At 42.8% G+C, this 17,401-nt stretch overlaps 1 protein-coding gene across 1 annotated transcript in view; it reads right to left on the bottom strand.

The window, feature by feature from the left end:
- Positions 1-16,474, bottom strand: part of LOC115142802 (thioredoxin reductase 1, cytoplasmic-like) — a 32,450-nt gene extending 15,976 nt beyond the window's left edge. The window contains exons 1-6 of the mRNA XM_029682554.2: positions 16,091-16,474; positions 15,836-15,896; positions 12,164-12,273; positions 11,050-11,157; positions 10,449-10,521; positions 82-204 (exon numbers count right to left, since the gene is read on the bottom strand). Coding sequence (XP_029538414.2) covers positions 82-204; positions 10,449-10,521; positions 11,050-11,157; positions 12,164-12,273; positions 15,836-15,896; positions 16,091-16,207 — 592 coding nt within the window. The 5' untranslated portion in view covers positions 16,208-16,474. The remainder of the gene's footprint in view (positions 1-81; positions 205-10,448; positions 10,522-11,049; positions 11,158-12,163; positions 12,274-15,835; positions 15,897-16,090) is intronic.
- Positions 16,475-17,401: the final 927 nt, after the last annotated feature.

Below are 17,401 nucleotides of genomic sequence, written 5' to 3'. Positions count from 1 at the left end.
CTTAGAAGCATACAACTTTGAATGAGGTGGCTAATACAGACACTGCAACCTAACTAGACACAGTAACCTAACAGACGCTACCTGTCTCCTCAGGCACCTCCCAGCCAAACTTGCGGGCGTCCTGCATGGACGTCCCGAGCAGGGCTGTCTGGTGCATCAGCTTCTTGGGGATGCAGCCCACGTTCACGCACGTGCCACCCAGGCCTGTTCAGGGACACGTACAGAATTACACATTTGGAGATTTCATTTAGATCCCATTGAACAACGCAGACATGTTGCAACTGAAAACAGCAGTATTCTGCTAGCTATTTTGATTTATGCGTCGGTGGCCCTGCAGCAGTTTCTGTAAGATTGTATGTCTGAAACAACAAAAAAACAACTGCAAGTTAGGTTGAAGACACACACACTAGTAATATAGTAAAACTATCTTCAAAGTAATGACTTGAGACGTCAGGTATAGGATGAAAGCTTATAGTACTTGTTCACGCTGCATTTCACCACTTCAGACAGTTCAAAACAAAGAAAGTTGTTAGTGCAAGCCAGGCTAATCACGTCACTTGTTTATAACTGGAGCATTCTCATCACTTCCTGTCGCAAATCCATTCTGGTACTTGCAGTCAATAGTGTAATCCAAAAGAGATAGTTCTCAATCTCCATTACATGAAATGTAATACAATTACTCTTGTAAATATGTAAATAACTGTAAATAATCAATGAATTAACTGTAAAACTTAACTCCGTAACCCATTCAAGTTACCACAACCCCCCAATAAACAACTGTTCACCTAAATCGACCGAATAGGTCTCAACAATGTCCCCGAGGTAGCACAAACTGAACATAACCTAACTAGGCCATCTCGGCCTGGAAAAAGGTTACTTGATCTTCCCTAGTTTCCAGGTTTGTCTGGGTGTCATATTCTCCGATGAGTGCAAACATCACCCACTTTTAGTGTGGTGGGCTGTGTGCTGACTAAGTCCAGCAAGTAGTCTCTTCGCCAGCTGTTCCAGAAGCTGGTCACAAGTCTCTGCCTGTACTTACATCGGCATGTCTTTTCCTACCTTGTTGAGCATCATTCGGAAATAGCTTGGGCGCCAGGAATAGGGCTGGTGTCAGGAGTTGTGGTTCAATCACTTCATTGTACTTGAAGGTCAGAGGCCTAGAGATTAGGATTACTTCAACCCGCCAGGACTGTGCACATTACATTTACATTTTTGTAATTTAGCAGGTCCTCTTGTCCAGGGCGATTTATAGTAGTGAGTGCATTTTCATATTTTGTGTGTACATTTCTTCAAAAGTTGAGTGAAGCTCTCGAGAACTTCTCAGGCATGTTTTGACTGATCTGACGAGTCTCACAGAATCTGCCCCACCAGGCTGCTCACTTGCCGATGATGATCCTCCAGGCAATGCCTCTTTCTGAGAAGAACTCCCAAGAGTTGGGAGATATTTTATTGATTTCTACAGATCAAGTCAGATTCAAGTCCTGACCACCTCCCTTGAACGTTTTTGCATTGTCAGAATGAGTTACTCTGCATAACCTAACATGACATTTCTCTTGACTGACCTGAGATCAGATCCAAATCTATTGCTCTGGGAACAGCACAAGTGAACCATTTGCTTTCACGTAAAACGATCCGGCAAGATCCACATCTGTGGTGGGGATTCAGTTATTCTGTCTTTTGGTAAAAGCAGTGTCCTGCTATCCGGCCTTTGCTTTGAATCGCAGATTGTGCATCTAGCCATGGTGCTCTTGACTAGCATGCAAGATCCAGTATCTTTGATTTGCACGAGTGACTGATATTCCGGAATGCATCACCTTCTCATGATAGTACTACATCAGCATTTCTGAGTATCTGGGCTTGCTGGGCAGAACCCATGGGTGCTGCTCTCTGAATGGTATGTTGGACTGTTGCATTCTTCCTCCTACATTGAGTAGTTCTTCCTTGTCCAGGAACAGTTTGTTGTTTGATTTCACAGTCATTGTTTAGGTTTTTTCCTGCATTCAGCAGTTTGATCTCCTGACTGAAACGCGTGTTACTTTGAGCCAGTACTTTTCTGCTTCAAACAGTTTGCCAGCATTCAGTTCACCTTGTGAGCATTGGCTGTGAATCGCTATTTCCAGGAAGTCACTGTGAACACTCCTTTCAGTTTGCTGTACCCATCGAGCTCCAACAATGGCTCAGTGATGTCTGTGTTGTTTACAGTGACCTCTACAGTGACCTAGTGACTGGACTTAAGTTCTGTGAGCACCTCTTCCGGGATCTTATTAGCTTCCTCTGACTGATCGCTAGGTCCGTTCCACCATAGCTGGCTCTAATGTTTTGAACAGTTTGTCCTCCTTAGGGAGATCTGCTGGATTTGTTTTCCCTTCATTGTGTGACCAGGACTCTCGGTTGGTCAAGGACTGGATCTCCGTCACTGTTTGCGACAAACGGTTTCCATTTTTGAGCTGAACTGCAAAGCCAATGCAGCACAATCCTCGAGTCTGTCCACACTCTGATCTGTGTTTGTACCATTTTTCAGTGTGGTCAGATTGGAGCGAGACTAGCAAACAATCACAGCTCCAGCGTCATTTTCCGGAGAGGGGCCATCCTGGACTTGTTTCGCTGTTTTGTGTTACACCTTACAGGTAAGATACTGCACTGTAAGCCTTTTCTCTTGTCACAGAACATGTCTAGTTTCAGGGTGTGGTTTTTCTGAGGCTGCATATCTGTTCTGTACCACCTTGGTATGGCAAGATGGTGTAGTTCTGAACACATTCTAGTGTCAAATCCGGTGGTCACTCATTTGTCCAAGCCGAGTCCCATGTCAGTCCCACACTTCCTGGAACACACACTTGATCCTGGTAAAGGGGGTCAGGAAGCCAATAGGGTCGAAGATGCATGCAAAATGATTGGAAAACCCTTCTCTTTGCGTTCTCCTTTTGCTTTAGAATGTACAGTAGTGGTCTGAGGTCAAACAAAGTAATCGGTTTCTTGTTTCTACACTAAGCCTAACATTTTCAGCACTGCTCCGTGTCCCTGCCACCAACATGTGGTCAGTTGTTGTACTCTCCTCCCATTTTATTTTGAGCTCAGTAGAGTCGTCCACTTGCAGAGGTCCATGCCTGCAGTCGATACAACTGCAAAGCAAATGCTCACAGAGTAAGCCTCTAACATTGCGTGAACTTGAAATTAAGTAATCTACATCGAGTCACTCTTTGTCCCTCTACAACTCCTGGTTATTCTGTTTTGTATTGTTTCAGGTGCTTCCTGATTGTAGCTGCGAGCAAGAATGGACTTGGGGAAGCTCCAAATACCACTCGTCATCATCAGCACACAGCTCCTCTTAATTTTCTCCATTTGGTGACCCACAGGACTTTCACGGAGTCGCTGTCTCTCAGCTAGGGATATCTGCAGAAAGGCTTTCTTGATGTCTGCCATGCGATCTGCGATCTCGTGCAGTCTGAACTGTAGTCGTCTCGGGTTCTAGTCGTTTGTGTTTTCATGGTAACTCCACATGGTATCGTCCATCACTGGTGCCTACACCGACCATCCAAAAGTGCTCTCTAAAGCAACTAGCATCTCTGTTAGTCTCTCCACTTTGCTGGATACTATCTGCCAGTAGTAGTCTGCTCCTATCAGGACAGAGAGTTCAGGATCATCACCTCCTGTAAAGTCTGCGAGCAGCAGTCCTTTCCTCTTGAGCTCATGTTGAATCTGCTCACCAAACTTTCCTCAAGGCTGTGCATCTTTTAGTAATAATACTTGTTCATGTAAAAGTGTAACACATTAGATCATACCAAACAATAAAATAACGTTGCTAGCACAAGCCAGGCTAATCACTTGGCAGTAATTGGTATTCTCATTCTTTCATTTCCAGTCAATAGCGTAATCCAATACTAACCAATGATACAGAAAAAAATGCACACATACATTTAAGTCGGAAGTTTACATACACCTTAGCCAAATACATTTAAAATCAGTTTTTCATAATTCCCGACATTTAATCGTAGTAAAAATTCCCTGCCTTGGGTCTTTACTTTAAGAATGTGAAATGTCAGAATAATATTAGAGAGAATGATTTCATTCAGCTTTTATTTCTTTCATCACATTCCCAGTGGGTTAGAAGTTTACATATACTCAATTAGTATTTGGTAGCATTGCCTTTAAATTGTTCAACATGGGTCAAACGTTTTGGGTAGCCTTCCACAAGCTTCCCACAATAAGTTGGGTGAAGCTTGGCCCAATCCTCCTGACAGAGCTGGTGTTTATACTTGCATACTATTGTCTGTACAGATGAATGTTGGACTTTCAGGCATATGGAAATTGCTCCCAAAGATGAACCAGACTTGTGGAGGTCTACATTTTTTTTTTCTGAGGTCTTGGCTGATTTCTTTAGATTTTTCCATGATGTCAAGCAAAAAGGCACTGAGTTGTCAATTAGCCTATCAGAAGCTTCTAAAGCCATGGCATCATTTTCTTGAATTTTCCAAGCCGTTTAAAGGCACAGTCAACTTAGTCTATGCACACTTCTGACCCACTGGAATTGTGATAGTGAATTATAAATGAAATAATCTGTCTAAACAATTGTTGGAAAAATTACTTGTGTCATGCAAAGTAGATGTCGTAATAGACTTTATTTATTTATTTCACCTTTATTTAACCAGGTAAGCAAGTTGAGAACAAGTTCTCATTTACAATTGCGACCTGGCCAAGATAAAGCAAAGCAGTTCGACACATACAACGACACAGAGTTACACATGGAGTAAAACAAACATACAGTCAATAATACAGTAAAAAAAAACAAGTCTATATACAATGTGAACAAATTAGGTGAGAAGGAGGTAAAGGCAAAAAAGGCCATGGTGGCAAAGTAAATACAATATAGCAAGTAAAACACTGGAATGGTAGTTTTGCAATGGAAGAATGTGCAAAGTAGAAATAAAAATAATGGGGTGCAAAGGAGCAAAATAAATAAATAAATTAAATACAGTTGGGAAAGAGGTAGTTTGTTTGGGCTAAATTATAGGTGGGCTATGTACAGGTGCAGTAATCTGTAAGATGCTCTGACAGTTGGTGCTTAAAGCTAGTGAGGGAGATAAGTGTTTCCAATTTAAGAGATTTTTGTAGTTCGTTCCAGTCATTGGCAGCAGAGAACTGGAAGGAGAGGCGGCCAAAGAAAGAATTGGTTTTGGGGGTGACTAGAGATATACCTGCTGGAGCGTGTGCTACAGGTGGGAGATGCTATGGTGACCAGCGAGCTGAGATAAGGGGGACTTTACCTAGCAGGGTCTTGTAGATGACATGGAGCCAGTGGGTTTGGCGACGAGTATGAAGCGAGGGCCAGCCAACGAGAGCGTACAGGTCGCAATGGTGGGTAGTATATGGGGCTTTGGTGACAAAACGGATTGCACTGTGATAGACTGCATCCAATTTGTTGAGTAGGGTATTGGAGGCTATTTTGTAAATGACATCGCCAAAGTCGAGGATTGGTAGGATGGTCAATTTTACAAGGGTATGTTTGGCAGCATGAGTGAAGGATGCTTTGTTGCGAAATAGGAAGCCAATTCTAGATTTAACTTTGGATTGGAGATGTTTGATATGGGTCTGGAAGGAGAGTTTACAGTCTAACCAGACACCTAAGTATTTGTAGTTGTCCACGTATTCTAAGTCAGAGCCGTCCAGAGTAGTGCTGTTGGACAGGCGGGTAGGTGCAGGTAGCGATCGGTTGAAGAGCATGCATTTAGTTTTACTTGTATTTAAGAGCAATTGGAGGCCACGGAAGGAGAGTTGTATGGCATTGAAGCTTGCCTGGAGGGTTGTTAACACAGTGTCCAAAGAAGGGCCGGAAGTATACAGAATGGTGTCGTCTGCGTAGAGGTGGATCAGAGACTCACCAGCAGCAAGAGCGACCTCATTGATGTATACAGAGAAGAGAGTCGGTCCAAGAATTGAACCCTGTGGCACCCCCATAGAGACTGCCAGAGGTCCGGACAGCAGACCCTCCGATTTGACACACTGAACTCTATCAGAGAAGTAGTTGGTGAACCAGGCGAGGCAATCATTTGAGAAACCAAGGCTGTCGAGTCTGCCGATGAGGATGTGGTGGTTGACAGAGTCGAAAGCCTTGGCCAGATCAATGAATACGGCTGCACAGTAATGTTTCTTATCGATGGCGGTTAAGATATCGTTTAGGACCTTGAGCGTGGCTGAGGTGCACCCATGACCAGCTCTGAAACCAGATTGCATAGCAGAGAAGGTATGGTGAGATTCGAAATGGTCGGTAATCTGTTTGTTGACTTGGCTTTCGAAGACCTTAGAAAGGCATGGTAGGATAGATATAGGTCTGTAGCAGTTTGGGTCAAGAGTGTCCCCCCTTTGAAGAGGGGGATGACCGCAGCTGCTTTCCAATCTTTGGGAATCTCAGATGACACGAAAGAGAGGTTGAACAGGCTAGTAATAGGGGTGGCAACAATTTCGGCAGATAATTTTAGAAAGAAAGGGTCCAGATTGTCTAGCCCGGCTGAATTGTAGGGGTCCAGATTTTTCAGCTCTTTCAGAACTTCAGCTGAATGGATTTGGGAGAAGGAGAAATGGGGAAGGCTTGGGCGAGTTGCTGTTGGGGGTGCAGTGCTGTTGACCGGGGTAGGAGTTGCCAGGTGGAAAGCATGGCCAGCCGTAGAAAAATGCTTATTGAAATTCTCAATTATGGTGGATTTATCAGTGGTGACAGTGTTTCCTATCTTCAGTGCAGTGGGCAGCTGGGAGGAGGTGTTCTTATTCTCCATGGACTTTACAGTGTCCCAGAACTTTTAGAGTTAGTGTTGCAGGAAGCAAATTTCTGCTTGAAAAAGCTAGCCTTGGCTTTTCTAACTGCCTGTGTATAACGGTTTCTAGCTTCCCTGAACAGCTGCATATCACGGGGCTGTTCGATGCTAATGCAGAACGCCATAGGATGTTTTTGTGTTGGTTAAGGGCAGTCAGGTCTGGGGAGAACCAAGGGCTATATCTGTTCCTGGTTCTAATTTTCTTGAATGGGGCATGTTTATTTAAGACTGTTAGGAAGGCATTTAAAAAAATATCCAGGCATCCTCTACTGACGGGATGAGATCAATATCCTTCCAGGACACCCCGGCCAGGTCGATTAGAAAGGCCTGCTCGCTGAAGTGTTTCAGGGAGCGTTTTACAGTGATGAGTGGAGGTCGTTTGACCGCTGACCCATTACGGATGCAGGCAATGAGGCAGTGATCGCTGAGATCTTGGTTGAAGACAGCAGAGGTGTATTTAGAGGGGAAGTTGGTTAGGATGATATCTATGAGGGTGCCCGTGTTTAAGGCTTTGGGGGTACCTGGTAGGTTCATTGATAATTTGTGTGAGATTGAGGGCATCAAGTTTAGATTGTAGGATGGCTGGGGTGTTAAGCATGTTCCAGTTTAGGTCGCCTAGCAGCACGAGCTCTGAAGATAGATGGGGGGCAATCAGTTCACATACGGTGTCCAGAGCACAGCTGGGGGCAGAGGGTGGTCTATAGCAGGCGGCAACGGTGAGAGACTTGTTTTTAGAGAGGTGGATTTTTAAAAGTAGAAGTTCAAATTGTTTGGGTACAGACCTGGATAGTAGGACAGAACTCTGCAGGCTATCTTTGCAGTAGATTGCAACACAGCCCCCTTTGGCAGTTCTATCTTGTCTGAAAATGTTGTAGTTTGGAATTAAAATTTCTGAATTTTTGGTGGTCTTCCTAAGCCAGGATTCAGACACAGCTAGAACATCCGGGTTGGCAGAGTGTGCTAAAGCAGTGAAAAGAACAAACTTAGGGAGGAGGCTTCTAATGTTAACATGCATGAAACCAAGGCTATTAAGGTTACAGAAGTCATCAAAAGAGAGCGCCTGGGGAATAGGAGTGGAGCTAGGCACTGCAGGGCCTGGATTCACCTCTACATCGCCAGAGGAACATAGGAGAAGAATAAGGGTACGGCTAAAAGCAATAAGAATTGGTCGTCTAGAACGTCTGGAACAGAGAGTAAAAGGAGGTTTCTGGGGCGATAAAATAGCATCAAGGTATAATGTACAGACAAAGGTATGGTAGGATGTGAATACAGTGGAGGTAAACCTAGGTATTGAGTGATGAAGAGAGAGATATTGTCTCTAGAAACATCATTGAAACCAGGAGATGTCATTGCATGTGTGGGTGGTGGAACTAATAAGTTGGATAAGGTATAGTGAGCAGGACTAGACGCTCTACAGTGAAATAAGCCAATAAACACTAACCAGAACAGCAATGGACAAGACATATTGACATTAAGGAGAGGCATCCTTAGTCGAGTGATCAAAAGGGTCCAGGGAGTGGAGAGGTTGGTTTGGGGGTCACGGCGATTTAGACAGCTAGCCAGGACATCGGTAGCAAGCTAGCATAGGATGGAGGTCTGTTGTTAGCCACCTCTTGCGTTCCGTCAGTAGATTAGTGGAGTTCCGTGTTGTAGAGGGGATTAGTCCAAATCACACAACAACAAAAAAATAAATAAAAAATAAATAAAAATAAAAACAATAGATAGTTATAGAGGCCCAAGAAGAAACATAATAATAATAAAAATAAATAAATTGTCCGATTGTCTATTCTGAGAGCAGCCGGTAAGACAGCTAACGGTTAGCAGGCCGCAGATGGGCGTTCAGGTAACGTCGCGACGGAGGAGCCAGCCGGATCTCCTTCGGGTAGATAACGTCGGCAGTCCAGTTGTGAAGGCCCGGTGGGGCTCCGCGTAGGCAGTAAAACGGGTCCGGATAGGTGACTGCAGCCCAGGAGTGATTGACGGAGCTCAGGAGTGATTGACGGAGCTGGCTAGCTCCGGAGTAATTGATGTTTGCTCCGGAATCGACGAAAGCAGATAGACACACGGATAGCAGCCAGCTAGCTGTGAGATCCGGGAGTGAATGTCCAGAGAGCAGTTGAAATCCAGGGACATGGAGAGAAAAATCGGTCCGGTATGTTCCGTTCCGAGCCGCGCCGTACAAAACTGGAAATAGATTTTGACTTGCCAAAACTATAGTTTGCTTAACAAGAAATTTGTGGAGTGGTTGAAAAACGAGTTAATGACTCCAACCTAAATGTATGTAAACTTCCGACTTCAACTGTACATACATACCAGTATGTGGACACCCCTTTAAATTAGTGGATTTGGCTAATTCAGCCACACCCATTGCATAAAATCAAACACATAGCCATGCAATCTCCACAGACAAACATTGGCAGTAGAATGGCCTTACTGAAGAGCTCAGTGACTTTCAACGTGGCAGTCATAGGATGATACCTTTCCAACAAGACAGTCCATAAAATTTCTGCCCTGCTAGACCTGCCCCGGTCAACTGTTAGTGCTGTTATTGTGAAGTATAGTAGCAACAACGGCTCAGCCTCGAAGTGGTAGGCCACACAAGCTCACAAAACAGGACTGTCGAGTGCTGAAGCGGGTACATTTTTTTTTTTAAATTGCCTGTCCTCCGTTGCAACACTCACTTCAGAATTCCAAACGGCCTCTGGAAGCAACGTCAGCACAAGAACTGTTCGTCGGGAGCTTAATGAAATGGGTTTCCATGGCCGAGCAGCTGCACACAAGCCTAAGATCACCATGCGCAATGCCAAGTGTCGGCTGGAGTGGTGTAAAGCTCATTGGACTTTGGAGCAGTGGAAACTGAAGTAATGAATCACGCTTCACCACCTGGCAGTCCAAGAGACAAACCTGGGTTTGGCAGATGCCAGGAGAACGCTATCTGCCCCAATGTATAGTGCCAATTGTAAAGTTAGGTGAAGGAGGAATAATGGTCTGGGGATGTTTTTCCATGGTTCGGGCTAGGCCCCTTAGTTCCAGTGAAGGGAAATCTTAACCCTAAAGCATACAATGACATTGTGTCTTCAACTTTGTGGCAACAGTTAGGGGAAGGTCCTTTCCTTTTTCAGCATGACAATGTCCCCAATGCGCAAAGTGAGGTCCCTACAGAAATGGTTTGTCGAGATAGGTGTGGAATAACTTGAGCCTTGACCTCAATCCCATCGAACACCTTTGGGATGAATTGGAAAGCCGACAGAACCAGGCCTAACCACCCAACAGCAGTGCCCGAACTCTCTAATGCTCGTGGCTGACTGGAAGCAAGTCCTTGCAGCAATGTTCCAACATCTAGTAGAAAGCCTTCCCAGAAGAGTGGAGGCTGTTATAGCAGCAAAGGGGGGAACCAACCTCATATTAAACGCCTATGACTTTGGAATGAGATGTTCGACGATCAGGTGTCCACATACTTAGTCATGTTGTGTAGTTCTCAATCACATAAAAGTAATAAAATTCCCATTGCACGTCAATAAACTCTTTAAACAATCTGAATGAATTCATTGTAAACATGAACTCGGTAACCCCTTAAAGTTAATACAAGGTTGGCTGAAGAAGAGTGACACGTAAGCAGTACGCCAGGGAAGCCCTACTCACCCCAGGAGTTCCCTTTTGGTGTGGGCACCACATAGTCCAACACCATCACCTTCTTCCCCAGCGTCGCTGCCTCCTATCCCATGGGAAGCACAAGAGGGCAGATATCCATTTAAACAACTTGATTAAAAGGTACTCAGCAATACTCAGAAAATAAACAGCGTAAAGGGTACATTTCTGCAGCGAAGAGCGTTGAAGCGCGAGGCTCAACTTCTCAACTGTTTGGTGCCCTGGCTACCATTCGGGTGAACAGGGCGAAACGAACACGTGCCCATACGCAGATACTGTGTGAGAGCGAGGTCTTGCATCTCAATATCTGCGGTGCTGATCGTGGAAACTTCATTTCGCAGAGTCTGAAAACATTACTAGAAGTCAAAGCTCATTAGAGAAGAAGGTTTGAGGGAAACCTTGGATCCTCTCCTCCAATCCGTTTTGAGAGGAATTGAGGAAACAAGGACAGAGGAAGCAAGGATTGGACAGCTAGTAATGCTTTCAGACACAGCCCATAATAGACTAGAGCCTTCCTTCAAGGGCCGCAACACTTGAAAAGGTACAGGCCTGTAGTTATGCTTGGTTTGAGATGCACTGTCTGGGAGGCTCTCACCTTTGAGCAGGCCAGGCCTCCCGATCCGCCCCCGATGACGATGAGGTCGTACTCGTAGACCTCACTCTCCCCGCACAGTAGCTTTTGCAGGATGCCATCTTTGTGGGCCTGAAGAGGATGACAGGTGGTCAGCTACCATTGCAAGAACAACATTAACCCAACAAAATCTTAAAAAGGCACACAAACATGTTTCAGCTTGTGGTGGGAAAAAAACTAACGTAATGTAGTAAGGACACCCGACATGCTGATTTATGATCCAGAAAAAAAAGGTGTTATTCAAAAAATGTGCATGGCTGTGAGGTTATTCTACATTCAATAGCGATGCCATTCATGCCGGAGAGGGCATTCTTCGTGCCACATAAAATGAAACTAAACCAGCATTTCCAAGATAAGGGCAGGAGACAGAACGCATGTACATTTTAAGGATAAAAATACATTATACACTGAAGGAGAATGTGTTGGTGGCTTCAAGTAAAACATAAGCTATTGTGTCATGCTGGCAAAGTGTCACCTTATGCTACGCATGAAAAGACAAAAACAGAGTTTCATAAGCTAATTGCAGCTCAGTGTAGAGTGAAGAGGAGACACTAGATTTGGGTGTTCTTAAGTAGCCATTTTCATGTAAATAGCGTCAGGCTCTTATAACCCCACTTGACCCAAATAGATCCACTCAACCCTTGTTTCTGGCAAATGGACAAAAGACACTCGTCAGTAATATTACAATGCAATTAAAGCCTGCAGGTGGGCATAATTTACCACATACTAAAATGCAAGGGGAACCTATGACATCAAATGTAAATGTCACTTTTTTTGCCAAAACCTGACATTTTAGCAGAAGTTTGAGTTATGGGTCCTGTGTGGCACAGTTGGTACAGCATGGCGCTTGCAACGCCAGGGTCGTGGGTTAAATTCCCAATGGGAACCAATAGGGGGGGGGGGGGGTATGAAAATCTATACATTCACTACTTTAAGGTCACTCTGGACAAGAGCATCTGCTAAATGACTCAAATGTAAATCAAAAAAGGATAATTCCAAAAGTTGGTGGCATTTGCAAAAACACGAGTGAAATGACAATGAAGTTGTTCTTGAAATCTTACGCTACAACGATCCATACCTGCATTGTTTTGTCACAGCCGCCAATGTGGGTTTTGTTGACGAAGACATTGGGGACAGTTTTCTGCCTGGTCATCTCAAGCAGAAGTTCTTGATAGTTTGATCCGTCATCTAGACAACAGTTAAGAGATGTTAGCAGAGTAGCAGCTAAATGTATATGAAATTAACCATTCATACCTCTGACATGTGCACTAGGGTCATTATAAGTCACATTCATACAAACTAGAGGTGGACCGATTATGATTTTTCAACGCCGATACCGATTATTGGAGGACCAAAAAAGCTGATGCCGATTAATCGGACAATTTTTAAAAATTTGATTTATTTGTAATAAATGACAATTACAACAATACTGAATGAACACTTATTTTAACTTAATATAAAACATCAATAAAATCAATTTAGCCTCAAATAAATAATGAAACATGTTCAATTTGGTTTAAATAATGCAAAAACAAAGTGTTGGAGAAGAAAGTAATATGTGCCATGTAAAAATGTGTGCCATGTAAAAAAGCTAACGTTTAAGTTCCTTGCTCAGAACATGAGACTTCAATATTCCAAGGTAAGAGGTTTTAGGTTGTAGTTAATATAGTATTTATAGGACTATTTCTCTCTATACCATTTGTATTTCATATACCATTGACTATTGGATGTTCTTATAGGCACTATAGTATTGCCAGTGTAACAGTATAGCTTCCATCCCTCTCCCCTACCTGGGCTCGGACCAGGAACACATCGACCACAGCCACACTCGAAGCATCGTTACCCATCGCCCCACAAAAGCGCAAGGGGAATAACTACTCCAAATCTAAAAGCGAGTGACGTTTGAAACGGTATTAGCGCACACCCAGCTAACCATTTCACACTGGTTACACCAGCCATTGGGCTGATAGGCTTGAAGCCATAAACAGCGCTGTTTTTGCGAAGAGCTGCTGGCAAAACGCACGAAAGTGCTGTTTGAATGAATGATTACGGGCCTGCTGCTGCTCAGTCAGACTGCTCTATCAAATCAGACTTAATTATAACATAATAACACACAGAAATACGAGCCTTTGGTCATTAATATGGTCGAATCCGGAAACTATAATTTCAAAAACAAAACGTTTATTATTTCAGTGAAATACGGAACCGTTCGGTATGTTATCTAACGGATGGCATCCCTAAGTCTAAATATTATTGTTACATTGCACAACCTTCAATGTTATGTCACAATTACGTAAAATTCTGGCAAATTAGTTCGCAATAAGCCAGGCAGCCCAAACTGTTGCATATACCCTGACTCTGCGTGCAATGAACGCAAGAGAAATTACACAATTTCACCTGGCTAACATTGCCTGCTAAACTGGATTAGTAGTTATAAGTAGTGATTATGATTGATTGTTTTTTTATAAGATAAGTTTAATGCTAGCTAGCAATTTACCTTGGCTTCTACTGCATTTGCGTAACAGGCAGGCTACTCGTGGAGTGCAATGGTTAGAGCGTTTGGACTAGTTAACTGTACGGGTGCAAGATTGGATCCCCTGAGCTGACAAGGTGAAAATCTGTCGTTCTGCCCCTGAACAAGGCAGTTAACCCACCGTTCCTGGGCCGTCATTGAAAATAATGTGTTTTTAACTGACTTGCCTAGTTAAATAAAGGTATAATATATATATATATATTTTTTTTTTTCCCCGGAAATTGGCGCCCAAAAATACAGATTTCCGATTGTTATGAAAACTTGAAATCGGCCCCAATTAAATCGGCCATTCCGGTTAATCGGTTGACCTCTAATACAAACAGTACATGTATAAACATTACAGTTGTCCCTGACACAAAAAAACTACTTGCAACACTGTATCAACTATTAACTTGCAACATTTTATAAAATATTCTGGGTCCTCAGTTTCCTGTGCCAGTGAGCTCAGGACAGACCCAGCTGTAAGCTATTTGCGCAAGGGATAAAAAGAAAACAGGTAGGCCTATTTTATGACATTTCCAATGGATCAGAATGACATTTTTCCCTTTCACACCAAGTGGTTAACGAAACAGAGAGAGCTGATAAGATTTGTCAAATACATTGCGGATGTGTTGTCATTCTCAATGATGTAAAAACAGACGACGTTTGCTGTTTGAGGTGAAGAAAATATTACTTTGAGAAGCTCTACGGCGGATTAGTGGTGATGCGTTAATTCAATCGGAAATACTATCAAATCCCCAAAATGGGCACGTTTATATGCCTATATTTGTGCGCAGGCCAGGTAGCCTATAGGCCTAATCAGGTGCGCTTCCTAACGCAACATTGACAGGAGCGCTCCAAACAAAAGACAATTAATAAATTGACAAAATTCACAAATGGAATTAAATAAATAAAAACTTTAGTATAGGTTGTGCGCTCTGCAAACAACATTCCACTCAATGAGAGTGGTAAAAGACTGGAATAATAATATATTGAATGCATTAACAGAAATTAGCAAAACAAACATTGTAGATTAGAAATAATAGGAATTAACAGTAAATGTACTAATGGTGAAATGTAATGGGGAACTGATTGAGACTGACAGTCAAATGCAAACACTTCACACAAATGAACTTATGAAACAATGAATGTGCACAAATTGGCAGGAGAGAGTGCATTCTGCAGAGGGGTGCATTGGGCATCTTAGCCACACTCCCCTTCTTGGACTTCGCCATCCCCGCGGTCTCCGCAATCGATTAGTACACTGAGATCATCGTTGTCGAATAAGACTGGTGTCCCGTGTGTTATGAAAAATATATACACATTTGCTTCTGCTCGATTAAAACAAATCTAGCTCGACCAACAGCCTATCGAACAAACAATCGGCCATTAGAACAGACTAATTGGAGTCAGCAGTAAACGTAAAACATACAACTTGAATTCTAAGTGCTGACAGTGGGTTCAGTCTGATGCAAATGTACTTTGGTCTGTTCTGCAAACAAAACCGTTTAAATAGACTGCATAATTCAGTACTGGCAATCTTTTCCAGAGCAATTTATGTAGTGTCCAGTGTGTATTTACCAGAACAGCTGTGACCGGTGAGAGATAAAATGGCCAAGCATCCAGAGGAGAGAAAGAGATTGAGGGAGTGACTCAGCACATTTTGTGGTGGCCCTAACAAACATTGACAGTGTGTTCTGTGATAAAACATTAACATATTGACTATGCAAGTAAAAACAATGTTAATTTTATTAAAGGGCACCCATTAGCCTTTTTTTTTTTAAACCTTCTGATCAACCATTAACAAGTGAGAAATATCAGATAATGCCATAACGAACAGCTTTAAGGTGAGCTTGAGGACACAATCCATTAGTAGAATAACAGGTCCTGTACATATTTGTGTGTTTCACCATTCAAAAGACATATTGCAAATGTGTGTATGGTCCATCAACATTTCACAAGTTAATTTAATTGACTAATTTAGCACTTGATAGTCCACACTGACTGAATGACCAGGCAACTGGTCTAGAGGCATGGATCCTTAGTAGAGTACTACTTAATAGATTTTGAACGTCCAACTTCCAATTCAATGATATCCTAAAACGTATAACCAACTTTACTGAGGATAGAAAAATACTGGTCATATAACAAAGAGAACTTCATTTCAGACTTTTGAATGCTGTACACCGGCCTTCCAAGAAAGAACCTTGCCACCACTTCCTGTGAACAATTCCTTACCAATTAGATCCAGCTCCACCACATTGCAATTCACGTTCAGTTCCTTGAACAGATCCTTCACCTGAAAGCAAAACAAATATGCTGCTTGAATCCCGTTTTATCTTCGCTGGATTAACTACCCATCTATCTATCATGCGTGTTACTGTAGTCATTTAACGTTACTTAATTCTGTCAGAAGCTAGCAAGTAACCGGCAACTACTAACTAGCTAGCAAGGTAGGTAGATAAAAAGTAAAAACAAATATTTTGGACTTACTTTCACACAAAATGGACAGTGGCTTTTACTGAATACCAACACTTGGTTTGAATCAATAAGCTCCTGTATCCGAGTTTTTAGTTGATTCCTCCCAGTGTCATTGTCGATGGGAGGCATTGTTGGACTATTTTCGCCTGGCTTGCCTCCTGGCAAGCTTGAACGTATGCGAAAAATGGGAAAGAGCGAAACTCCCTCCAACACGCAACCTAGCTGTTAAACGATGACCCAGCAAGTCCGATATCTCAAGTAGTTGTCCTTGCGAATCACAGATCGATAGAAACTACCTTGCTAGCTAGATATAATTCCAACAGGTCAACTTTTGCCCTCATGTCGTTTCAGCACCCGCCCGGTATATCAACCCCGCGAAATGTCTTGCGTAAATTTTGTTTAGGGTCAGAGAGGAAGAGGCGAAGCGAGAGGGTTTACCCCGCCCCAAATCTGTCCACGATAAGCAGATCATTCATTATTAAGCAAGTGATGAGTTTTTGTATGGGGGGAGGGCGACAATGAGAGTGTCGAATTTAGTCAATATAAACATGTATAGCTATTTTCGTAATGGTTAGGTTGTTACGAGTGTACTGTTTATATCGGAGTTTGACAGCCCACCGTTTCCGCTCTGTGGACAACGAATCATTGTGTTAAGGCGGAGACACAAGCATCTCGTCATTATATACAGTATCTCTGGTAAAGTCTCTGGTTTTAGGGGGGGGGTGAGTATGTCTGTTTACGTGCCTGAATGTATACTAACAATTGTTTCAAACTCTACCCGAAAGAAATATATTTATATATGATCAAACCACATTATATGATAAATTGATGAAGCAGTGAAATTGATAATCCACGTGATATTAATCAGAATGTATAACATTGTTGGATGACGCGGACCCAACAGGCAATATTTTCAGACAGCTACAACGTTACTTTTGGCAGGGTCCGTGCTATCTTGAATCGTTAAGACATATTTTTTTTATTCGACATTTATTTAACTACGCAATTCAGTAAAAAAAAATCTTATTTATAATGACGTCCCTAGCCCATTGAAATTTAAATGTAAAATGGTTGAATGAAGGATTTGGGTTAGGTAAGGATTATAGTTAAGGTTTTAGCGCAGGTTCCCGAGAACCGAGTTTGGGTAAAGCGGGGTTAAGGTCTAGTGTAGGGACGTCCCAAGGATCCCGCATAGCACTGAACCGTTTGACAGCGTTCCTTCTGAGTCAGAGATGGAAAGTCCCACTCCCTCATTTGTTCTCTTTAATTGAAGGCAATGCACTAAGTACACCAGACCCAGCTGCATTGGTAACTATGGGAGAG

The sequence above is a fragment of the Oncorhynchus nerka genome, linkage group LG15, assembly GCF_034236695.1.
Source record: "Oncorhynchus nerka isolate Pitt River linkage group LG15, Oner_Uvic_2.0, whole genome shotgun sequence".
NCBI classification, from domain to species: Eukaryota; Metazoa; Chordata; class Actinopteri; order Salmoniformes; family Salmonidae; genus Oncorhynchus; species Oncorhynchus nerka.
Note: the sequence above shows the minus strand (reverse complement) of the source record. Positions and strands in the feature narration are given on the sequence as shown.